Genomic DNA, 26,377 nt, shown 5'->3' on the forward strand with positions numbered 1-26,377 from the left:
CTGTATAAAGATATCGTAAATTTGTACCACTGTGGAAGTCTTCGCTCAGCCTTTGACTGAGCGAGACTTTTCCTTGCTGCAAGTAAAACTTATTAAAGGAACATCTACCGGAGCTGATTGTGTCAGAGTCTTATTGAGAGTCGAGATTTCGACAGCATCCAGCCTAATGCGAGTGAAATGCGGAAGTCGGCGGGTTGGAGCTGGCTTCCCAACGCACTGTCATTTTTGCAGGTTTTAACCCCCCCTCCCCGACCCGCACCGAAACCTATGTGCTCCTGCAGATTAAAATTCAGCCCCAGGTCGCTCTTTTTTCATCCACACTCTTACGTGTCTTCCCATTAAGTATATACTTCCATTCCTCAATTTTTCCAAAATGTATTACTTCACACTTATCCACATTGAATTGCATCTGCCACTTGTGTGCCCATTGCACTTGCCTGTCGATGTCTTACTGACATTTTCTCCAGCCTCCTACTTTTGTGTCAGCAGCAAATTTCAAGATTGTGTTCCCTGCACTCAGGTCCAAATCATCTATATTTACTGAAAATATTTACCTTCTGGGCTTCGAAAGATCATTATTGCAGACTGTGTAGCTCTGTCTAAATGAACCTCCACATTATTATCATCTTTTAGGAAATGTTCAAAATACAATTCAAGATGATCCTGTACAATCGACTCAGGGAACTGAGTAATTCGGAGACAACATGTTCTTGGCAAGGGCTCAGCGACCAGTTTCAGGCCATGAAATGTTTTCTTGTTGATATTGTGAACAACTTTATTCAAATCTAGGTGGGGGGAAAAGAAGGTGAAAAAACTTGGAAAATTTACAATGAATACTAGTTAATGAGTGACAAAATACCAAATAAAATTTGATCAATCACATTAGTGTAAATCCAGGCTAACTCTTCACTGTGCTCGAAGACCAGAGAATGCAAATTAAAAATTGGGCAATTAAATATTGAGGTACATTGAATAAATGGATTCAGTGATACCTGAAGGGAAGGACTGAAAGATAAGAAAGTGAGATAGTTGGATTGAAAGCAATCAAAAAGGGAATCAAAGAAAAATAAAGTCGTCATTCCCTTGGGCTGCCGTTGCACAATCTTAGTTAATGACTATAGTGTGTCGGGCTTCGTGGCCTTTTCTTAAAAGTTCCTAGTTGGAAAGAAAGATCATATGGCTTCCATGAAATTTTCAATTGGCAAATATTCAGCAAGCAGTTTCATTCATGAAATCCATTTTTGTTCAGATGTAGAAAAAGAGGGGGAGAAATTGGCTATCTCCCCGGTTGGGGACGGCAACCTCTCTGGGGCTGGACATCCTGCGCTCAGCGTAGAAGTCCCTCCCCGGAAGTGAAATTGAGGTCACCGCCCCTCACAGGAAGTGGAGCACAATGTCGCGCGCTCCACTTCCTCTCGGGGTGGGATCAGGGGCGCTACCCAGGCGCATAAAGGAGTGCTACACGGCCCCTCCGGGGAGTGCTGATGCGTTTCAACGCCCTTCCCCCTTCTGTTAAAGGGGAGGGACACTTCGCGCTCTGCAGGGCCTTTGATTGCCTCCATTGGGCCACCAGGGATGCGGGGTGCCATGTCCAAAACAGTGTCAGGCAGTACGATCGTGGCCCAGATCCTGCGAAAGACCGGATAACGGCTTGATCGGTAAGTGGGTTAAAAAGATGGCGGCGCGCGGCGCAGCACACCTCCTCTTTGACTTTCACCCCACAATCGGTGTGTGGCCTGGTTCACGACCCGCGAGTCTGATGCTGACATCGCCTCTGCATCCACCTTGTCAAACCTCCTCATAATCTTATACGTTTAGATAAGATCACCTCTCATTCTTCTGAACGCCAATGAATAGAGGCCCAACCTACTCAACCTTTCCTCACAAGTCAACCCCTCATCTCTGGAATCAACCTTGTGAACCTTCTCTGAACTGCCTCCAAAGCAAGTATATCCTTTCGTAAATATGGAAACCAAAACTGCCTCACCAATACCTTATATAGCTGTAGTAAGACTTCCCTGCTTTTATACTTCATCCCCTTTGCAATAAAGGCCAAGATACCATTGGCCTTCCTGATCACTTGCTGTACCTGCATACTATCCTTTTGTGTTTCATGCACAAGTACCCCCAGGTCCCGCTGTACTGCGACACTTTGCAATCTTTCTCCATTTAAATAATAACTTGCTCTTTGATTTTTTTCTGCCAAAGTGCATGACCTCACACTTTCCAACATTACACTCCATCTGCCAAATTTTTGCCCACTCACTTGTCCTTTTGCAGATTTTTTGTGTCCTCCCCACACATTGCTTTTCCTCACATCTTTGTATCATCAGCAAACTTGGCTACATTACACCAGTCCCTTCATCCAAGTCATTAATATAGATTGTAAATAGTTGGGGTCCCAGCACTGATCCCTGCGGCACCCCACTACTTACTGGTTGCCAACCAGAGAATGAACCATTTATCCCAATTCTCTGTTCTCTGTTAGTTAGCCAATCATCTATCCATGCTAATATATTACCCCCAACCCCGTGAACTTTTATCTTGTGCAGTAACCTTTTTACGTGGCACCTTGTCTTAGCTTGAGAGATTCCTTAAAATGTGCCATCTTCACCTACATTTGTTTTCAAATACTGCACATACTAATGACAGCATTCAGTCTGGCTTCCACTTCCAGACAGGCATGGAATTTCGCACTGCTGACCTCTGGGGGATGAGTATCATGGAGTGCCAATTAGGGCAAGACTCCATCAAACAGGGTATGAGGGGACATTGCCATGTTGTTGCTTGCTCAGAGACTCTGTTTTGTGCCTCCATGTTGTGTTGTCTGTCTTTCCAACCTCATTCACCAGTTATCCACCCCTTCCACCTATTGCTTTTGCTGAAATCTGCTGCCTCCATTTTGTTTTCGCCTTCAACATTCTTACCCCATAAATAACCTCTTACCTTTAAATGACTGCATCTCATTAATTTGGAGCAACATTCTCCTGATTCCATGGGCTGCCCTGCCCAATATACCTTTTACAAGTGCAAAACATTTAAATGACCTGACCTAACAGCTTTAAAGGGAATTTTCATCACATAAGTAATTTGGACTGTTCAATAGCGCTTTACACACTTTAATCTTACCTATGTTAGCTGTAAATTCCACAATAAAAATTGAAGTTTCATTGGTGTGAAAAACCTGGAAAGAGTCGGTGTCACTGCAGCAATCAATGTAAAAGCTGAAGTCTTCAGGATCAAACTCATCAGTTTCCAGTTTAATACAAATTCGAGATGAGTCAATAAGATCACTTGGCTCATTACTTTCATCCAGTACATTACTATGTGAAACTATTAGTAGTTTAAAGAAAAAGAAAAGTAACAGTTAAAACAAAACATTAAAGGTATGATAGTCCAAATGTATATTCCTGGTAATTAGTCTGTGAGGAAGCAGGATCCAGGAATTTTCCTGACCATCATTTGCACAGGCCAGGTGCACTACCAGCACAGGCCCATTCCCTGGCTGAATCTGTTTGAAGCCCCCTTTTAAATTTAGTCTGCCCTGAACTAACATTGGGCCGGCTGCGTTCAGGAAAAAGTTACCTGCATTCGGCCTAACCAGTAGTCTTTAAAGGGACTGTTAGAGGTTGCCACCAGAAAGGTAAGTTTGTTAAAATAATAATTATCTGAATGTGGAGCCGGGAGGAGTAGAATTGCCTCCGCCTCTCACAATTGCGCCCTTCCCTCATGATCGCCTCCCCACTCTCTGACCTCCTCCGGACCCCCTCACTCCCTCTCAATCTTCCGCCCTCCCTCTCAATTGCTTCCCTTCCTAACCCGATCACCCCTCCCTCCCAATCGTTTTCTTCTAGCTACTTTCCCATTCATTTCCTGTATCTTTGGGGTGAATTTTAATCCCAGAAATGGGTGAGTTGGGGTTGGGTGAGATGTAAAAAATTTTAAAACCTCAAACCCAACCTCAACCCACTCACTTCCAGGTTTAACGGAGGCGGGACAGGAGGCATGCAGCCAACTCGCTCCCAGGAGGCGGGTTGGCCATTTAAATATTATACTGAAGCTGGGAGCCTCACATTTAACTTCCCTTACAGATTTAACCCTGGTCGGATGGACTTCCCGTGCTTCGGGAAACCAGGCAGCTCATGGGAGGCAAGGAGAGCTTAGGAGAAAATGTAAGTGTCCTTACAGCACTGCTTGTAGGCCAGAAGAAGCAGGAATGCTTCCCCCCAGCCCCCCAAACTTACTTGCTTCCTTGGAATTTGAACCGCCCCACATCCAAAAACCCAGCCCTGATCAGGGCTCAGACACCGCCCCCCCCCCCCCCCCCCCGCCCGCCTCCCTTGATCGGACCTCCCTCCCCGCCCCAAGCTCTCACTAGCAGCTGCAGGCTGTATTAAAACTCCACAGCATTCCACGTTTCCCATTGGAAACTGCACCCTCCGGCTCAGAAAACCCACCCAGTCAATATCGGGGCCATTACCCATTACCTCCTTTAAGAGCTTGGGAAGTGGAACCTTATCAAATGCATGCCAAAAATCAAAGAATATTACGTATAGTGGATACCAGTCATCTACTAATTTAGTTTTCTGCACAAAACAATTACAACAGATTTGTGAAGCAGAATCTCTTAATAGCTTCCTGATACCATCTTTACTGGGCCTTGTGTCTGTCATGTATGTACATGCTGTTTGTAGCCACCAGATGGTGTCATTGCTGGAGGCCACTGAGCAGCACGCACATGGTGCTGCTCTGGAATAAAAGGCCAGCCATTTTGTGAGTCAGACACTTTGGACCAAAATAAAGCAGAAGCAAGGTTTTACCTTGCTTAGTTAAACAGTACACAGTTTGAATATTTATTGCATACATAACATTTGGCGACGAGAATACAAGAATCTTTGTTTGCAAAATGAGCACGATTGGATTTTTAGAGCGATTTGTGGAGGGAGAAGATTGGGAAGACTTTGTGAGCCGTTTGAACAAGTACTTCGTGGCCAACAAAATTGAGGGGGTCATTGATACAGATCGGCGCCGGGCCGTGTTCCTCACTGTGTGCGGTTCAAAGATCTACGATCTGATAAAGAATCTACTCATGCCTAGTGATCCAATAGAGAAAACATACGAGGAGTTGTGTACATTGGTACGGGAGCACCTTAAGACAGACAACGGCATCATCATCTCGAGATACAGCTTTTATACACACATTCGATCGGAGGGCCAGAGTGCGACGGAATTCGTTGCCGACCTGAGACGTCTAGCGGGACCGTGCAAGTTTGGGACGGTGTTGGCAGACATGCTGCGGGACTTCTTTGTTATCGGTATCAACCATGAGGTGATCCTGCGCAAACTTCTGGCTGTGGAGGAGTTGGATTTAAAAAGGGCCATCCAGATCGCTCAATCATGTATGATGACGGACAGGAGTCTAAAGCAAATAGCGGTGAAGAACCGAACCTCGGCAAGTGAATGTGATTGATTCGGCGTTCGGTAGAGCAGCACATGGCAGGACCTAGCCGGCTGCATTCGCGAAACCTATGGCTGCCCAAAGTCCGCCAGCGGGAATGTATCTAACTTCTCCATGTTGGCATTGTGGGGAAATCCTAGAAACATAGAAAATAGGTGCAGGAGTAGGCCATTCGGCCCTTCTAGAGTGCACCGCCATTCAATGAGTTCATGGCTGAACATGCAACTTCAGTACCCCATTCCTGCTTTCTCGCCATACCCCTTGATCCCCCTAGTAGTAAGGACTACATCTAACTCCTTTTTGAATATAGTTAGTGAATTGGCCTCAATAACTTTCTGTGGTAGAGAATTCCACAGGTTCACCACTCTCTGGGTGAAGAAGTTTCTCCTCATCTTGGTCCTAAATGGCTTACCCCTTATCCTTAGACTGTGACCCCTGGTTCTGGACTTCCCCAACATTGGGAACATTCTTCCTGCATCTAACCTGTCTTAAATCCATCAGAATTTTAAACGTTTCTATGAGGTCCCCTCTCATTCTTCTGAACTCCAGTGAATACAAGCCCAGTTGATCCAGTCTTTCTTGATAGGTCAGTCCCGCCATTCCGGGAATCAGTCTGGTGAACCTTCGCTGCACTCCCTCAATAGCAAGAATGTCCTTCCTCAGGTTAGGAGACCAAAACTGTACACAATACTCCAGGTGTGGCCTCACCAAGGCCCTGTACAACTGTAGCAACACCTCCCTGCCCCTGTACTCAAATCCCCTCGCTATGAGGCCAACATGCCATTTGCTTTCTTAACCGCCTGCTGTACCTGCATGCCAACCTTCAATGACTGATGTACCATGACACCCAGGTCTCATTGCACCTCCCCTTTTCCTAATCTGTCACCATTCAGATAATAGTCTGTCTCTCTGTTTTTACCACCAAAGTGGATAACCTCACATTTATCCACATTATACTTCATCTGCCATGCATTTGCCCACTCACCTAACCTATCCAAGTCGCTCTGCAGCCTCATAGCATCCTCCTCGCAGCTCACACTGCCACCTAACTTAGTGTCATCTGCAAATTTGGAGATACTACATTTAATCCCCTCGTCTAAATCATGAATGTACAGTGTAAACAGCTGGGGCCCCAGCACAGAACCTTGCGGTACCCCACTAGTCACCGGCACCAGCAGTGCTGATTTAAGCAATATAGTTGCAAAGACTGTCTGAGAGTGGGGCATCTCCAGCGCAAGTGTCCACAGATGAGCAAGCGAACTGTGACACACCACGTGGAGGATGAGAGTCAGACTAGCACGAATCTAGATATGCAATCTGAGATGCCAGAGGAGGGCTGTTCTCTTTCATAACCAAGAGTAAACCAATTTTGATTAATGTGAAGTTTAACGGGATACCGGTATCAATGGAACTGGACACAGGGGCGAGTCAATCGATCATGAATGAGAGGGCATTTAATAAGCTGTGGGATACTAAGACTGTGAGACCCAGGCTGAGCCCTGTTAATGCCAAGCTGCGCTCGTACACCAAAGAACTGATAAAGGTGATTGGCAGTGCACAAATTAATGTTCGTATAAAGGTGCGGTTCACGAGTTACCGCTGTGGATTGTTCCAGGCAATGGCTCAACTCTGCTCGACAGGACCTGGTTGGAGAAAATCAAATGCGACTGGAATGACATAAAGGTGTTGTCGTCGGAGGAAGATACACGTGCCCAAGTATTGAGCAAGTTCCCCTTTCTGTTCGAACTGGATATCGATAACTTCACGGGAGCCACGGTGCAGATCCATGTGGACTCAGATGCAAGACCCGTCCATCATAAAGCTCAGGCAGTGCCGTATATGATAAGGGAAAAAGTTGAAATTGCAGTCAGCCTATATGATGCAGGAATTGGTCGAGATGTCGAAGAGACTTACGTGCATTAACATGCACAAAGGACTGTTTATTTACCACAGGTGCCCGTTTGGAATTCGCTCGGCTGCAGCAATATTCCAGAGGAATATGGAAAGTCCACTGAAGTCCGTTCCCAAAACCGTTGTGTTCCAAGATGACATCCTGATCACCGGTCGTGACTACAAGCAACATCTGAACAACCTGGAAGAGGTTCTACTGCATTTGGACAGAGTGGGACTCGTTCCTGAGTCTACTCAACTATTTTGGTAACTTCCTACCTAAATTGAACCACTGCACATGCTATTGAGAAAAGGCAACAACTGGGTGTGGAGCGCATTGCAAGACAGAGCCTTCAAGAAAGCCAGCAATCTGCTTTGCTTGAACAAGTTGCTGGTACATTATGACCCATGTAAACGTTTAGTTTTGGCCTGTGACGCATTGTCATATAAAATTGGTTGCGTGTTACAACAAGCCAATGAGTCAGGGAAACTTTCAACCTGTCGCATATTCATCCAAAAGATTGTCTAAAGCAGAAAGAGCCTACAGTAGGGTAGAAAAAGCGGTGTTAAAAAGATGCATCAATACCTGTTCGGTCTGAGGTTCGAATTGGAGACCAATCACAAGCAGCTCATTTTGTTGTTTTCCGAGAGCAAAGGTATCAATACCAATGTTTCATCCCACATCCAAAGGTGGGTGCTGACATTATCTGTCTATGATTATGTCATTCGCGCAGACCTGGCACAGAGAATTGTGCCAATGTTTTGAGCCGGTTGCCATTGCCCACACCAGAGGTGGAAACGCCACAACCGGCAGATTTAATGTTAATCATGGATGCTATTGAGAGTGAAGGTACCCCTGTCACGGCTCAACAAGTTAAGATCTGGACCAGCCAGGACCCGATATTATCGGTGGTAAAGGGTTGCATCCTCAAAAGCAAACTTGCAGGAAACACATGGATCAAACAAAGCTGAGGCACGCAGGCGAGCCAGAGCAGTCGGACGAAGAAACCATCGATGACCAACCAACCTACCAGCAGCCTTCAGTGGACTCAAGGGTCATCAGTGAACCCGGAATTTCCATCATGGACTTGTTCAATAAAAATGGACTTACACTTCCTGACATAGCCACTGCCACCCACAACAAGTCAGCCATCCAGCCACCAGCCACAACAATCAGCACTTTCACCCAAGGCCGGAATCGAACTGAGACGGTGAACCCGGGAGCGTAAAGCACGGGACCGTCTCAACCTGTGAAAGACTGTGATAAGATCTCAGAAGAGGGGATGGTCATGTATGTACATGCTGTTTGGAGCCACCAGATGGTGTCATTGCTGGAGGCCACTGAGCAGCACGCACATGGTGCTGCTCTGGTATAAAAGGCCAGCCATTCTGTGAGTCAGACACTTTGGGCTAAAATAAAGCAGAAGCAAGGTTGTACCTTGCTTTGTTAAACAGTACTCAGTTTAGAAACATAAAAACATAGAAAATAGGTGTAGGAGTAGGCCATTCGGCCCTTCGAGCCTGCACCGCCATTCAATAGGATCGTGGCTGATCACTCCCTCATTACCCCTTTCCTGCTTTCTCTCCATATCCCTTGATCCCCTTAGCCATAAGGGCCATATCTAACTCCCTCTTGAATATATCCAATGAATTGGCATCAACAACTCTCTGCGGCAGGGAATTCCACAGGCTAACAACTTTCTGAGAGACAAAGTTTTTCCTCATCTCAGGATAAGGGGTAGGCCAGATAGGACTAAGACTATGTCCCCTGGTTCTGGACTTCCCCAACATTGGGAACATTCTTCCCGCATTTAACCTGTCCAGTCCCGTCAGAATCTTATATGTTTCTATGAGATCCCCTCTTATCCTTCTAAACTCCAGTGAATAAAGGTCCAGTTGATCCAGTCTCTCCTCATATGACAGTCCAGCCATCCCTGGAATCAGTCTGGTGAACCTTCACTGCACTCCCTCAATAGCAAGAACGTCCTTCCTCAGATTAGGAGACCAAAACTGAACACAATATTCCAGGTGAGGCCTCACCAAGGCCCTGTACAACTGCAGCAAGACCTCCCTGCTCCTATATTCAAATCCCCTAGCTATGAAAGCCAACATACCATTTGCCTTCTTCACCGCCTGCTGTACCTGCATGCCAACTTTCAATGACTGATGAACCATGACACCCAGGTCTCGTTGCACCTCCCCTTTTCCTAATCTGCCGCCATTCAGATAATATTCTGCCTTCGAGTTTTTGCCCCCAAAATGGATAACCTCACATTTATCCACATTATACTGCATCTGCCATGCATTTGCCCACTCACCTAACCTGTCCAAGTCACCCAGCGTCCTCCTCACAGCTCACACCGCCACCCAGTTTAGTGTCATCTGCAAGCTTGGAGACACTACACTCAATTCCTTCATCTAAATCATTAATGTGTATTGTAAAGAGCTGGGGTCCCAGCACTGAGCCCTGTGGCACTCCACTAGTCACTGCCTGCCATTCTGAAAAGGACTCGTTTATCCCGACTCTCTGCTTCCTGTCTGCCAACCAGTTCTCTATCCACGTCAGTACATTACCCCCAATACCATGTGCTTTGATTTTGCACACTAATCTCTTGTGCGGGATTTTGTCAAAAGCCACTGGTTCTCCCTTGTACACTCTACTAGTTACATCCTCAAAAAATTCCAGAAGATTCGTCAAGCATGATTTCCCTTTCATAAATCCATGCTGACTTGGGACCGATCCTGTCACTACTTTCCAAATGTGCTGCTGTTTCATCTTTAATAATTGATTCCAACATTTTCCCCACTACTGATGTCAGGCTAACCAGTCTATCATTACCCGTTTTCTCTCTCCCTCCTTTTTTTAAAAGTGATGTTACATTAGCTACCCTCCAGTCCATAGGAACTTCTCCAGAGTCAATAGACTGTTGGAAAATGATCACCAATGCATCCACTATTTCTAGGGCCACTTTCTTGAGCATTCTGGAATGCAGTCTATCAGGCCGCAGGGATTTATCGGCCTTCAATCCCATCAATTTCCCTAACACAATTTCCCGCCTAATAAGGATATCCTTCAGTTCCTCCTTGTCACTAGACCCACTGCCCCCTCGTACGTTCGGAAGGTTATTTGTGTCTTCCCTCGTGAAGACAGAACCGAAGTATTTGTTCAATTGGTCTGCCATTTCTTTGTTCCCCATTATAAATTCACCTGAATCCGACTGCAAGGGTCCTATGTTGGTCTTCACTAATATTTTTCTCTTCACATATTTATAGAAGCTTTTGCAGTCAGTTTTTATGTTTTCTGCAAGCTTCCTCTCGTATTCTATTTTCCCCCTCTTAATAAATCCCTTATTCCTCCTCTGTTGAATTCTAAATTTCTCCCAGTCCTCGGGTTTGTTGCTTTTTCTAACCAATTTATATGCCTCTCCCTTGGTTTTAACACTATCCTTAATTTCCCCTGTTAGCCACAGTTGAGCCACCTTCCCCATTTTATTTTTACTCCAGACAGGGATGTACAATTGCTGAAGTTCATCCACGTGATCTTTAAATGTTTGCCATTGTTTACCCACCGTCAACCCTTTTAAGTATCCTTTGCCAGTCTATTCTAGCCAATTCACGCCTCATACCGTCGAAGTTATCTTTCCTTAAGTTCAGGACTCTAGTTTCCGAATTAACTGTGTCACTCTCCATTTTAATAAAGAATTCTACCAAATTATGGTCACTCTTCCCCAAGGGGCCTCGCACAACAAGATTGCTAATTAGTTGCTTCTCATTACACATAACCCAGTCTAGGATGCCCAGCTCTCTAGTTGGTTCCTCGACATATTGGTCGAGAAAACCATCCCTAATACACTCCAGGAAATCCTCCTCCACCAATTTGCTACTAGTTTGGTTAGCCCAATCAATATGTAGATTAAAGTTGCCCATGATAACTGCTGTAGCTTTATTGCACACATCCCTTATTTCTTGTTTGATGCTGTCCCCAACCTCACTACTACTGTTTGGTGGTCTATACACAACTCCCACTAGCGTTTTCTGCCCTTTGGTATTCCGCAGATCCACCCATACTGATTCCACATCATCCAGGCTAATGTCCCTCCTCACTATTGCATTAATTGCCTCTTTAACCAGGAACACCACCACGCCTCCTTTTCCTCTCTGGCTATCCTTCCTAAATGTTGAATACCCCTGGATGTTGAGTTCCCAGCCTTGGTCACCCTGGAGCCATGTCTCATGATGCCAATTACATCATATCCATTAACTGCTGTCTGCGCAGTTAATTTGTCTACCTTATTCCGAATATTCCTCGCATTGAAGCACAGAGCCTTCAGGCTTGTCTTTTTAACACACTTTGCCCCTTTAGAATTTTGCTGTAATGTGGCCCTTTTTGTTTTTGCCTTGGGTTTCTCTGCCCTCCACTTTTACTATTCTCCTTTCTATCTTTTGCTTCTGCCTCCATTTTATTTCCCTCTGACTCCCAGTATAGGTTCCCATCCCCCTGCCATGTTAGTTTAACTCCTCCCCAACAGCACAAGCAAACACTCCCCCTAGGACATTGGTTCCGGTCCTGCCCAGGTGCAGACCGTCTGGTTTGTATTGGTCCCACCTCCCCCAGAACCAGTTCCAATGTCCCAGGAATTTGAATCCCTCCCTTTTGCACCACTCCTCAAGCCACGTATTCATCTGAGCTATCCTGCGATTCCTACTTTGACTAGCACGTGGCACTGGTAGCAATCCTGGGATTACTACTTTTGAGGTCCTACTTTTTAATTTAGCTCCAATTCCCTAAATTCGTCTTGTAGGATCTCATCCCGTTTTTTTACCTATATCATTGGCACCTATGTGCACCACGACAACTGGCTGTTCATCCTCCCTTTTCAGAGTATCCTGCACCTGCTCCGAGACATCCTTGACCCTTGTACCTGGTAGGCAACATACCATCCTGGAGTCTCGGTTGCGGTCGCAGAAACACCTATGTATTCCCCTTACAATCGAATCCCCGATCACTATAGCTCTCCCACTCTTTTCCCTGCCCTCCTGTGTAGCAGAGCCACCCACGGTGCCATGAACTTGGCTGCTGCTGCTCTCCCCTGATGAGTCATCCCCCTCAACAGTACCCAAAGCGCTGTATCTGTCTTGCAGGGGGATGACTGCAGGGGACCCCTGCACTACCTTCCTTGCACTGCTCTTCCTGTTCGTCATCCATTCCCTATCTGGCTGTGTACCCTTTACCTGCGGTAAGACTAACTCACTAAATGTGCTATTCACATCATTCTCAGCATCGTGGATGCTCCAGAGTTCATCCACCCGCAGCTCCAGTGCCGCAATGCGGTCCGTCAGGAGCTGTAGGCGGATGCACTTCCCGCACACGTAGTCGTCAGGGACACCGGAGGCATCCTTGACTTCCCACATAGTACAGAAGGAGCATAGCACGTGTCCGATCTCTCCTGCCATGTCTTAACCCTTAGATAAACTTAAATTGGCACTAACAATGCTAAATGTTACTTACTAATATAGAAAAGAAAAAGAAAAACTACTTACCAATCACCAGCCAATCACTTACCCCCTTGGCTGTGACATCACCTTTCGATTTCTTTCTACTTCTTTTTTGCCTCCCTGCTGCAGCTGTACCGGCTGGCCTCTTGTAGGCCGCTCACCTGGCGCTCCGCCCCCCGACTCCCCGCTCGCCTCTCCGACGCTGCTGGTGGGCCTTTTGTAGGCCGCTCGCCTGGCGCTCCGCCTCCCGACTGCCCGCTCGCCTCTCCGACGCTGCTGGTGGGCCATTTGTAGGCCGCTCGCCTGGCGTTCCAACTCCCCGCTGGCCTCTCCGACTCTGCTGGTAGGCCTTTTGTAGGCCGCTCGCCTGGCGTTCCGACTCCCCGCTGGCCTCTCCGACTCTGCTGGTGGGCCTTTTGTAGGCCGCTCGCCTGGCGCTCCGCCTCCCGACTCCCCGCTCGCCTCTCCGACACTACTGGTGGGCCTTTTGTAGGCCGCTCGCCTGGCGCTCCACCTCTCGACTCCCCGCTCGCCTCTCCGACGCTGCTGGTGGGCCTTTTGTAGGCCGCTCGCCTGGCGCTCCGCCTCCCGATTCCCCGCTGGCCTCTCCGATGCTGCTGGTGGGCCTTTTGTAGGCCGCTCGCCTGGCGCTCCGCCTCCCGATTCCCCGCTCGCCTCTCCGACGCTGCTGGTGGGCCTTTTGTAGGCCGCTCGCCTGGCGCTCTGCCTCCCTGCCTGTTCTATGTATGTAGTTCACACCTCAAGCCTCTGGGTCCAAGGCGCGCTCACACCTCTCGCTCCGCCGACAGCCGAAAGTTTGACCCTTTAATGCATGCATAACAGTGTCCGAGTGATGTTTGGAGCTAAAATGACTCAGACACTAACCTGCTTTAACCCCCAATGACATTACATTATGTTGATTATGTATATAAGATAACACATTGTAGAAATTCTCTTCTGCTTCTTTGATTTCCAAAAACATCAAACCTGTAGTTGATGCGGATTGATTAGCATTGTGAAGTGAACACTGATGAATGTTCTGTCTTACCTTCAGATCTACAGGTCGAATCTGTTTTGACCTGTAAATTAAAAATAATAGTCATTAGAAAAACTTCTCGATCCTAGTTTTAAAGAAAATGTTGGCCACATAATAGTATATTCTGTCAAGGTATTACTGGTTGAGAATTTCCACAATGGTGTGATCCTGACAGTGATGTTAGGATCTTGTCTGCTGTTGAACTCTGTCATTGACCTAACTAAATTATACAGGGTTAGTGTGAAGAATCCTGAGGAGCAGGCTTCATCCTCCCCTGAGCCCCCATCGGAAACAGACGGAAAAGCCGGCATAAACTTCCCCACCAGCGGTGGGCGGAGTGTCTGGTTACTAGATCCTTCTGAAAATTGCTGATCCTGGTACTTGGGGGAAAATATCTTCAAAGTGAGTTGCACTGCTGTTGCAAAATGTTAACCGTGGGTCAGTTGGTAGCACTCTAGCCTGTGAACCAGATGGTTGTGGGTTCAAGTCCTACTCAGAGACTTGAGCACAAAATCTAGGCTGGTGCTCCAGTGCTCTAGTGTAGCGGGAGTGCAGCAATGTTAGAGCTGCCGTCTTTTGGATGAGACGCTAAACCGAGGCCGCGTCTGCTCTCTCAGGTGTACGTAAAAGATCACAGAAGAGCAGGGGAGTTATCCCCGGTGCCCTGGTCAATATTTTTGCATCTATCAAGATCACTAAAACAGATTATCTGGTCACTATCACAATGCTTTTTGTGGGAGCTCGCTGTGTGGAAATTGGCTGACACGTTTCCTATATTACAACAATGACTGCACTTCCAAAGTACTTCATTGACTTAAACGCTTGGGGACATCCCGAGGTTGTGAAAAGCGCTAGATAAATGCAAGTCTTTCTTTATATGTCTTTGAAAAAATGATTTTGGCCTGTAGAGGTAGTTAAACACAGGTTTCCTGATCAGCTCATTTGTATGCCCATTGGAGTAGATAGTGGCATAAAACCCATGTAAAGCAGTGTAAGCAGCTATACTGCATGTAAAACTCCCATGTAGCCTTTAAAAACACAGTTCAGTCTGCAATGTTCAGCCGCAAACTGGGGAGACAAACAGATGAGAAATGAATAGGAATTGGTTCTCTCACTTAACGCTCAAATAACTTCACTGCATACTTAAAAAATTACTTTTTATAGTTTCCCTTCCCTGATCTTTGAGACCCCAATTGCAGCTTGCAAGTCCATGTGGACCCCTCTTATACCATGTTGGATGAGATACGCTTGGTGAGATAAAAAATGTTTGGCAAGAAAGAAGAAACTCAGCTTCTTGGAAGTAATTTTAGCAATGGAGGCGATTAGGGCAGGACTCCGCTGGAATGACAGAGCAATTTTGGGGCTACTATGTTTACTGCCAATACTGATTAATAATAAACTTAAAAAGGGCATGATCTTGATTCCAATGCATTCAGAAGACTTGCTGATAATACCATTTTTTTTTTAATTGAGAGATTATAATGAAGGGTCAAAGCCCATATCATAGGACATTACCAAGAGTGAAGAGTAAATAGAAGATGAGGTAAATCAGAAAGTCGTAATTGGTTATCAGCAAGCATGGCTTACCTCCTCCCTCTTAACTACGAGGGAGGAGGTAAACCAGTCAACAGTTTACCTGGGAAATAATGAGTTAGAATAGGAGACTGTCCAATGTTTGATCCTAACACATTAGGGAAGAAGAATATCTTATAAGATGGTGTATTTGGATTTAAAATGGAATAAGAGAGGAAAGTTCAAGATGTGAAGACTTTACTAGTAACAATAAAACAGAGAAAGACATGAAAGGCTGCAGTGGAGAAAGAGATTGGTGACTAGAGGTGAAGGAGGGAATCATCAATCTGATGACTAACTTTTACTTGTATCCAGTTAAAGAATTCAAGAGAGCTGTTGGAAGTCCTTCCCTCACAATGGATACACATGAATACAGAGAATTGAGTAAGAGTTGAGGAAAAATGTTTGGCATGAAAAAGGAAACCCAGCTTCTTGGAGGCAATTTTAGCAATGGAAAAGATGTGGGAATTCCATCTGAAATCAGAGGAGATAATGAGATCTAGAATGTTAACAGATGAAGAAGGACTGAGGATGGAGCCATCAAAGGTAAGAGCAGGTTGACCTTTTTTCCTGGATCGGGGTTAATTTTACATGCAGAATGGGCCTGACACTGGAAGGGTGGAAAAGGTCAGTGCAGAGGAGCCCCAAGGATTTCATTTTTAAAATTTCAAGAAAAATTTACTATGAGCAGATTGGTTGAGAAGAAGAGACAAAGGGCCTTAAGGAATTAAAACAAGCCTACAACTGGACTCTCCCCCTCCAACATTCTGTTGAACGTCACTGTTGACCCAAGGCCAACTGCCACTTCTCTCTTGGCAGTCCCTATGGTCAATGATGGCACAGGTTGTAAAGAGAGAAATTGGGAAGCAACCCTGGCCCCACCTCCCTGTCATTATTTACATGCAGCAGGGTGCTCTGGACTTAGCTAGGATATTTCCCTGCGACAGAATAGAGAGAAATTCAGGCCACCAGTGTTAAGGATAAGGATGCAACAGTAGGTCTTCCCACACACTTTCTCTTTATTTTTTGCCACTATACTATCTAATTTAGCCAGTATACTAAAGGGAAATCCAACCTCTTGACTTTAGTTTAAGTTGATGCAGTGAACACATACATTACAGTATTCTACACAATTAACTAATTTCAGTAGTTCAGTGACATCAAACATTAGTGAGGCAATTCAATGTGGTAGCTCATGAATTTCTGATATTGTCCTTCAAAATGTTGGTCAGGCATCAGAAAACCTCGAACTCCCAGGGAGAAGTGATCCTGTTTGCTCTCATGCATCTCTTAATAGATGTATTTAGTTGAGGCCTAGAACCAACTTGTTTCCCTGTATGGAATTAGATGCATTGTAGCATTGGCACTTAAGGGACTACAATAAATTTGGTATAATTGTTATTAATACCTTGAAACTCAATACCCTGAACTGGAATCTCATCATCATCATAGACGGTCCCTCGAACGAGGATGACTTGCTTCCACATGAGTTCACAGATGTTTCAATGAAGGAACCGATATTCCAGTCCTGAACTCCAATTGAAGCGGTGGAAGATGCCTGTGTGTGAATTTTTTTAACATGTGGTGACTGTTGCACATCAGCCACCACACGGGCTTGACAGAGCTAGGTCTTTGTCCAGTGGCAAGGGTTAACCAGGACAACTGGAGACCTGTTCTGCTGCATACGATATATAGGTCCCTAGTGAGACCATACCTGGAGTATTGTGTACAGTTTTGTTCTCCTTACCCAAGGAAGGACATACTTGCCAAAGAGGGAGTGCAACGAAGGTTCACCAGACTGATTCCTGGAATCTATAAGTATGCCAAATATCTGAAATACTTTTAATAAATTACAATGAAATGCTGCATAATGAATATACTTACTGGTGAGAAAATGTTCTGGACATCTTCAGAATTTGTTTGTTTGCCTGTACATTGAGTTACTGAGAGTTCAATGCTTTGTCCATTAATAGTAAGAGTATGTTTCCTTTCCAGGACAGATTTTGATACTAAATTTGTAAAGAAAAATTCTCATATTACTTTTATGAATATCTAGAAAAATACAAATGAAAATTAAAAACAAATGACAAGTAGTCTTAAACAAAAGCAAACTACTACGTCTGTTGGAAATCTGAAATAAAAACAGAAAATGCTGGACATATTCAGCAGGTCAAGCAGCATCTGTGGAGAGTGAAATAGAGTTAAAGTTTCAGGTCAATGACCTTTCCTTAAAACTGAAAGAAGTTAGAGATTTAATAGTTGCTTCAAAATTGATGAAAGGTCATTGAGCTGAAACGCTATTTTTGCCTGACCTGCTGAGTGTTTTCAGCATTTCCTGTTTTTATAACAAGTTCTTATTCTTATGTTCTTAAGTATTCTTTTAATTTATTAGTTCAGTCAGTCAAATAGCATATCCAGATGGAAAAGTGATGAAAGTTACGGCAGCAGGGGAGTAACAATGAGCTTCATCCTTCTTGGGTATAGAAGCAAAAGCATCAACAAGATTTTTTATTCCTGATCATTATTTAGCAAACCCACTGGAATGTATGCATGTGTAACTATCAGGTGAGGACAGGATCAGTCAGACTATGTTGTGAAGAACCCCAGGGTTAAAGATGCTCCTTATTGAAGCTCACACATAAAGAATGGCCATTTTGTGAGGTACTGGGAAACTGTTGATTCCAAATGAACCAATCCCCCTCATGAGCCACTGCTTTCAGAAGAGAAAAAGAAAATTATTTTTAAAGTGAAGAATGAGTCATTAAACTTTCACTATCACAATGTTTGTAGAGCGGTAGAAAAAGTAATCTATAAAAATAAATGGCATGTACACGAACACAAAAAACACTGCAAATTGAAGACCCAACTGTTATGTATGGAGAAAGAGTCAAACTAAACATTGTGAGCTCAAAGTAAAGTGTGACCGTAGTCTTTTATTGCAGGTCTCCAGAGTGCTTCTCCAACCTGTGAGGCCTCCTTAAATATCTGTGCTCCCAAGGGATTATGGGATCCCTTGGGGCTCCAGGGGATGAGCCCTCTGGTGGCTGTACAGAGTATATACAAGTTTACATATAAAACAACACTCCCTCCCCCACCCCCCACCCAAAGTCAATAGTGTAACTATTTACAATGTGAGTCGATCTGGGGCCCTTCTTGCCCTGATTGATCGTCTCAGTGTGAAAGCTGGTATTGTTCAATCAATTGTTGGGCCCTCGCTGGGCTGCTGTGCAGCTGACCTTGCTGGGCTGCCTGGTGTGGTGGGTCCTGCTGGGCTGCTGTAGATGATGGGTTCTGCTTTGTGGTCAACCGTGGCGCTAGTTGCCACTGGTGTGTGTGTTGGAGGGTCAAAGAAGGTGGGTTGCTCAGGATAGTCTGTGAATCTGAGTTTGATTTGGTCCAAGTTTTCCAGTGAATGAGTCCATTTGAAAGTTTGACACCAAACACACTGCTCCCCTCTTTGGCCACGACAGTGCCGGGCAGCCACTTGGGACCTTGTCCATAATTCAATACAAATACAGGATCATTGATTTCAATCTCGCGTGACACATTTGCGCAATCATGGTATGAACTTTGTTGAAGCCGCCTGCTCTCTAGCTATTCATGTAAATCAGGCTGAACTAACGAGAGCTTTGTCTTAAGTGCTCTTTTCATGAGCAGTTCAGCAGGTGGGATCCCAGTGAGTGAGTGGGGTCTCGTGCGGTAGCTAAGCAGGACTCGGGATAGGTGAGTCTGCAGTGAGCCTTCCGTTACCCTCCTCAAGCCCTGCTTGATGGTTTGCACTGCTCTCTCTGCCTGACCACTGGACGCTGGTTTAAACGGGGCAGATGTAACATGTTTGATCCCGTTGCAGGTCATGAATTCTTTGAACTCAGCACTAGTAAAACATGGCCCGTTGTCGCTCACCAGGACATCGGGTTGGTCGTGTGTGACAAACATGGCCCGCAGGCTTTCAGTGGTGGCAGCAGATGTGCTAGCCGACATTATCTTACATTCGATCCATTTGGAGTACGCATCTATAACCACAAGGAATATTTTACCCAAGAACGGGCCTGCATAGTCGACATGTACCCTAGACCAGGAGGGCCAAGATCATAAACTTAGTGGCGCCTTCCTGGGTACATTGCTTAACTGCAAGCATGTATTACATCTGTGAACGCAGGATTCTAAGTCTGCATCGATACCGGGCCACCACACGTTGGATCTGGCTATCGCTTTCATCATTATGATGCCTGGGTGAATAATGTGGCGGTCACTGATGAAGGTGTCTTTGCCCTTCTTGGGAACCACTACTCGGTTGCCCCACAGAAGGCAGTCTGCCTGTATAGACATTTCATCTTCGCGCCACTGGAACTGCTTTATCTCTTCCTGCATTTCCACTGGGACACTGACCCAGCTCCCGTGAAGCAAACAGTTTTTGAATAGGGACAATAAGGGGTCCTGGCTCGTTCAGGTTTTGATCTGCCGGGCAGTGACAGGTGATTGCTCACTCTCAAATGCTTCCATGACCATGGCTAGATCTGCGGGCTGCGCCATTTCCATCCCCGTGGTGGGCAATGGCAGCCTACTGAGAGCATTGGCGCAGTTTTCTATGCCTGGCTTGTGGCGGATGGCGTAGTTGTATGCGGACAACGTGAGCGCCATCTCTGGATGCGGGCCGATGCATTGGTATTTATCCCTATACTCTCAGAAAATAGGGATATGAGTGGCTTATGGTCAGTTTCCAATTCGAATTTTAGCCCAAATAGATATTGATGCATTTTCTTTACCCCATAGACAGACGCTAACGCTTCTTTCTCAATCATGCTGTAGGCTCTCTCAGCCTTAGACAGACTCCTGGATGCGTAAGCAACCGGTTGCAGTTTCCTGAAATGATTAGCTTGTTGCAATATACACCCGACGCCATGTGACGGTACATCACATGCTAGTATCAAACGCTTACATGGATCATACAACACAAGCAATTTTTTTGAATATAACAATGTTCTCGCTTTTACAAAGGCATTTTCTTGGCTTTTGCCCCAAACCCATTCGTCCCCTTTATGCAGTAAGACATGCAGTGGTTCTAACAGTGTGCTGAGACCCGGTTAACATCCCCAGTATTGAAGCACTGACCACACTCGATCAGCTTCGCTGGGCAGGCCACATAATATGCATGCCAGATACGAGACTCCCTAAGCAAATGTTTTATGCAGAGCTCCTTCATGGTAAACGAGCCAAAGGAGGACAGCGGAAACGTTATAAGAACACCCTCAAAGCCTCGCTGGTAAAGTGCGACATCACCACTGACACCTGGGAGACCCTGCTGCAGACCGCCCGAGGTGGAGAAAGTGCATCCGGGAGGGCGTTGAGCTCTTCGAGTCTCAACGCAAAGAGCATGACGAGGCCAAGCACAGGCAACGGAAGGAGCGCGCGGCAAACCAGCCCCACCGATCCCTTCCCTAGACGAATGTCTGTTCCACCTGTAACAGGGTCTGTGGCTCTTGTATCAGACTGTTCAGCCATCAAAGAACTCACTTTGGGAGTGGAACCAAATCCTCCTCGATTCCGAGGGACTGCGTATGATGATGATGAGACCCGGTAAGAAGTTACCAAAGTAGTTCAGGAGTCCTAGAAACGACCGCAACTCCATCACGTTCTGTGGCCTCAGTGCGTTCTCGATTGTCTCCGTCTTCAAATCGGGGGCCTGATGCCGTCCACCGCGATCCTCCTCCCCAAGAACTCCACTTCAGGCACCAGGAAAAAGCACTTTGAGCGTTTTAACCTGAGCCCCACGCGGTGAGTCGACTAAGAACCTCCTCCAGGTTCTGCAGATGCTCGACTGTGTCCCGACCTGTGACCAAGATGTCATCCTGGAAGACCACGGTGCGCGCGACCGACTTCAGTAAATTTTCCATGTTTCTCTGGAATATGGCCACCGCTGATCAATTTCCAAACGGGCATCTGTTATAAATGAAAAGATCTTTGTGCGTGTTGATGCAGGTGAGGCCCTTAGATGATTCCTGCGTCGTGAGGATGAAGTCAAATCCAACTTCGTGAATGTCTTTCCTCCCGCCAGCGTTGCAAAGAGGTCGTCGGTCTTTGGTAGTGGGTATTGGTCCTGCGGGGAGGAATGATTGATAGTTACTTTGTAATCGCCACAGATTCTGATGGTGCCGTCTCCCTTGAGGACAGGAACTTGTTTAAGAACTGGGCACATGAAGTGTCGTCAGCTGGCGATAGCGTTCAGACGTCGTCCCAGTTCCAGAGTATCTTTCCCAGCCAGCTCCTGCTGAGCAGCGTGGGACCATCACCTGGTGCCACGCAGAGTGGTAGCTTGTGCACCGCCCCATCGTAGGAGACCTTTACAGTAGCACTGCCAATTACAGGAAACAGTTCTTTTGTGTAAGTTTATTAGTTTCGTACGAATTGGAGTTAAGACTAGCCTTGAGGCCTTGCTGCACCACAATCTTTCGAAAGTCTTTTTGCCCATGGTGGACTGGCTTGTGCCCGTGTCCAACTCCATTGACACCTGGAGTCCATTTAGTTCAACATTCAGCATTATCGGGGGACAATTCGTGGTGAATATGTGCATCCCATGTACCTCTGCCTCCTCTATCTGAGGCTCTGGTTCGTCGTGATCCTCCGTGGATCTGTCCTCCTCTGCAACATGGTGGTTTGCAGATTTAGCAGGATTTGCAGTTCGCCTGCACATACGCTGAAGATGTCCCATTGTTCCACAGCCCTTGCAAATGTACCCTTTGAATCGGCATGAATGGAACTGATGATCACGCCCGCAGTGCCAACAAGGTGTTAATGGCCTTGCATTCATCACCCTTGATGGTGGACTCTGAGACATCTGCAGACGTGCAGCTGCAGGCATGTGTGTCCTGCCCTGTACATTGCGATTTGAAAACAACATCACTTTGTTCACAGTACTTGTAGCAGCACTCGTGTGCTGAGAGATTTGCATTGTATTGTCACTGGTGGCAATGAACGCCTGGGCTATCATTAATGGCCTTACTCAAGATTGGGGTCTCTACAGTCAAAAGTTTGTGAAGTATGGTTTCGTGGCCAATGCCAAGTACAAAAAAGTCTCTGAACATATGCTCCAAATGTCCTTCAAATTCGCAATGTCCTGCAAGGCGTCTTAGCTCGGCAACATAACTCACCACTTGCTGGCCTTCAGACATTTTGTAGGTGTAGAACCGGTACCTCGCCATCAGAACGCTTTCCTTTGGGTTCAAATGCTCTCGGACCAGTGTGCATAAATTATCGTACGACTTCTCCATGGATTTCGCTGGAGTAAGCAGATTCTTCATGAGGCCATACGTTGGTGCCCCACAGACGGTGAGGAGGATCGCCCTTCGTTTGGCAGCGTTCTCTTCCCCATCTAGTTCATTGACCACGATGTACTGGTCGAGTCGCTCCACAAAAGTTTGCCAATCATCTCCCTCCGAGAATTTCTCCAGGATGCCCACTGTTTTCTTCATCTTTGGGTTCGCTATCTGTATCTCGTTGCCAGTTGTTATGTATGGAGCAAGAGTCAGACTGAATACTGTGAGCTCAAATAAAGTGTGACCATAGTCTTTTATTGCAGTTCTCCAGAGTGCCTCTCCAACCTGTGAGGCCTCCTTAAATACCTGTGCTCCCAAGGGATTATGGGATCCCTTGGGACTCCAGGGGATGAGCTCTCTGGTGGCTGTACAGAGTATATAAAAGTTTCCATATATAACACCAACAGTACAACATTTGCTGAAAGTTGTGTTTTCTTAAAAATGTGAAAAATATGTTGAACAGTCAAAAATTTAAGTTATGAGGAAAAAAGATTACCGTTATTATTCCACTCACCATTAAAAAAGTAAGGAAACGTGCCATTCAATTGATGTTTCCACCAAATATTTATTTATCTTGCTGGACAGATTAGAGTATCCAGAAGAACAAATAAACATTTGTGTATGGGCAAGCAGTGGAATTTAACTCAGGGCTGGGAGTCATGTGGGTAAGAGCCAAGGCAGATGACAAACTGTCCTGCCCTTCAAAAGAGACTTGGAAGATTTTAATCTCAGTCTTCTGCTCAAACCCAGCAGGAAGCGGTAGCTGATTGGTGGGTGGGAGTGGGATTTTGGGTGGCAGGAGGCAGCCACCAGGGACCCGACGTATCGATCCCTGGCACTCGGGTAAGTGTTTGGGAGAAGGCCAGGCGTGCCTCACGAGCAGGGTAGTGGGAAAGAGGAGGAGGGAAGCCAGGGGCAGGGGAGGCTCAAGGTTACCCAGATTCATTACCAGAGTTTCCTGGTGCCTAATACCACCTTTCATAGAATTAACAGCACAGAAGGCAGGTCACTCAACTGATCTATGTCAACAACAACTTGTATTTATATAGCGTCTTTAACAAACCCTGTAGTAAAACATCCCAAGGTGCTTCACAGGAGTGTTATAAGACAAAAATTTGGCACGGAGCCACATAAGAAGAAATTACAGCAGATGACGAAAAGCTTGGTCAAAGAGGTAGGTTTTAAGGAGTGTCTTGAAGGAGGAAAGAGAAGTAGAGAGGAGGAAAGGTTTCGGCAGGGAGTTCCGGAGCTTAGGGCCTAGGCAGCAAAAGGCTCGGCCACCAATGGTTGAGTGATTCTAATCAAGGATGCTCAAGAGGGCAGAATTTGAGGAGCACAGACATCTCGGGCGGTTGTGAGGCTGAAGGAGATTAAAGAGCTAGGGAGGGGCGAGGCCATAGAAGGATTTGCAAATAAGGATGAGAATTTTGAAATAGAGGCGTTGCATAACCGAGCGCTAATGTCGGTGTTTATACTCCATATGAGCCTCCTTGCATTCTAATTACCTCTTAGAATCATACAGCACAGAAGGAAGCCATTTGGTAAATTGTGCCTGTGCTAGCTCTTTGAAAGAGCTATCTAATTAGTCCCACTCTGCTGTTCTTTCCCCATAGCCTTGCATTTTTCCCCATTCAAATATATACCCAAATCCCCTTTGAAACTTACTACCGAATCTGCTTCCACCATCCTTTCAGGCAGAGCATACAGCTTGCTGCGAAAAATAATTTCTCCTCATCTCCCTCTGCTTGTTTTGCCAATTACCTTAAATCTGTGTCCTCTGGTTACCGACCCTCCCACCAGTGGAAACAGTTTCTCCCAATTTACTCTATCAAAATCCCGTTTCGCACCTCTTCCTGCCATATCCTCTATTCCCTTCTACCACATGTAAGTGCTAAGCTTTTCTTAAACGTGTCAATGCTATTTGATTCAACTACTCTTTGTAGCAGCAAATTTCACATTCTCACCACTCAGAAATTCCTTCCTGATCTTAGTGACTATTGTACATTTATGCCCCCTAGTGGCGAACTCACCCACAAGTAGAATCTGCCATGTCCTCGATCAGGATTACTCTTCGTCTTCCCTTTGTCTGAGAAAAGAGCCCCAGCCTGTTCAATTCTGGTCACCTCCTTGTAAATCTTTTCTGCACTTTCTCCAGTACTTTAATATCTTTTGTGTACTGTGAGGTTTTGAACTGTGTAGTTTGACCAAGGGTCTATATACATTTAACACAACCCCCTGCTTTTGAATTCTATTCCTCTAGAAATGAAAATCCGAGTACTTTGTTTGCACTCTTTAAGGTATTATCAAATTGAGTTGCTACTTTTAACGATTTTGTAACTGTATTCTCAGATCTCTTTCTTCCTCTACCCATTAGTTTCCTACCTTCCAAGGAATTTTGAATGGGGCCAATAACTGGGTGTCCAAAGCGCCCATCCGTTTCAGGCGATAGGCCCCTTTGACATAAAAAGCACCCCGACTGCCGTTTTAGGTCGGAACTGCGCCATGCAAACTCTGAGCAGGAGCAGGAGAGCACCTACCGGACCCACAAAAATAATCTGGACTGCTGCTACCTCAGTACGCCAACCTTTCGCAATCCTATCCCCCCACCCCCAACCCCCCAACAACATACCTTGCTGACGTCTGCCCCTGCCTGATTTTGAGGCCTCAATCTGCCGAGCTGCATGGTACGTTTGTTTGGCGCACCAAAGCTCACCTGCCAACTGTAAATGAGGCCAGGTCCTCAGAATCACAGGGGCTTTTCGCTGCAGGAAGCCAACCACCACACTCGCCGGTCGGTCATCCAAAAAGTCAAAAGCGACCCCACTCACTTCTGGAAATAATTCCATATTAGACACAAGAGGGATAATTTTCAATTTTACTGCTTGGGCAGTAATCTGAAATCAACAGAAGAAAAACTGTGTGGGTTCTATAACAACAGTTGATCTGCTCCAACACTGTTCAGGCAGTGAAAATGAATAAATACCCAAACATTGTCCAAGACCCTGCATCACCGGTAGATGGTCACACATAGGGGTTGAAATTGGGTATGGTACACCGCCTGTTACCGCCTGCGGTAGGCAGCAAAGGCCCACTGTCATTAGTAAGCGGCGTTGACGCCTTGTCTTAAATTGAGTCGGTTCTTTCGCAGAGGCGCCAAAAGGCAACACTGTGCCGGCTAAGGCCACCCGCGTGGTGACGTCATCCAGCGTATAACGCCTCTGGCACGATACTTGCTTTGTACGGCTGCTGTATCAGCAAGCGGCAGTACAGCCAGGAAAAAGTTGTCGTTAAAGAGTGGATCTCAGGCGGAATCACCCAGAAAGGAAGATAAGTTTTTCTCTTTATTTATTTCTGCATGTTTTCATTAGTTTTAAGAGTGGGGAAGTGTTTGTATGGATCGGAGAAGTTTTAGTTAGTTTTTTTCCTTCCTTTTTTTCCTAGCATGGCGGGAGCCTCCCGTCGAGAAATTCAGTAGACCTCCTGAGCTTCCGCCCGAGGATGAGTGTGCAATGCTACTTTTTAGCGCTGCTTTCTCATCTTTGGGCGTAAAAACTGAATTCAGGACTTTGAGGCTACGCCTAACGCACGGCGCTAAAATCAACACTCAGGCGG

The 26,377-nt window shown here is 46.0% G+C and overlaps 1 protein-coding gene across 2 annotated transcripts in view; it reads right to left on the reverse strand.

Annotated features, from left to right (window-relative positions):
* LOC139264694 (protein mono-ADP-ribosyltransferase PARP14-like) overlaps positions 1-26,377 on the reverse strand; it is a 133,087-nt gene that overhangs the window by 105,614 nt on the left and 1,096 nt on the right. For both annotated transcript variants that reach the window (XM_070881616.1, XM_070881615.1), the window contains exons 2-5: positions 17,337-17,461; positions 13,893-13,923; positions 3,130-3,333; positions 555-785 (exon numbers count right to left, since the gene is read on the reverse strand). In XM_070881616.1, the coding sequence (XP_070737717.1) occupies positions 555-785; positions 3,130-3,333; positions 13,893-13,923; positions 17,337-17,461 (591 nt within the window). The remainder of the gene's footprint in view (positions 1-554; positions 786-3,129; positions 3,334-13,892; positions 13,924-17,336; positions 17,462-26,377) is intronic.

Source organism: Pristiophorus japonicus, chromosome 5 (assembly GCF_044704955.1).
Source record: "Pristiophorus japonicus isolate sPriJap1 chromosome 5, sPriJap1.hap1, whole genome shotgun sequence".
Classification (NCBI taxonomy): domain Eukaryota; kingdom Metazoa; phylum Chordata; class Chondrichthyes; family Pristiophoridae; genus Pristiophorus; species Pristiophorus japonicus.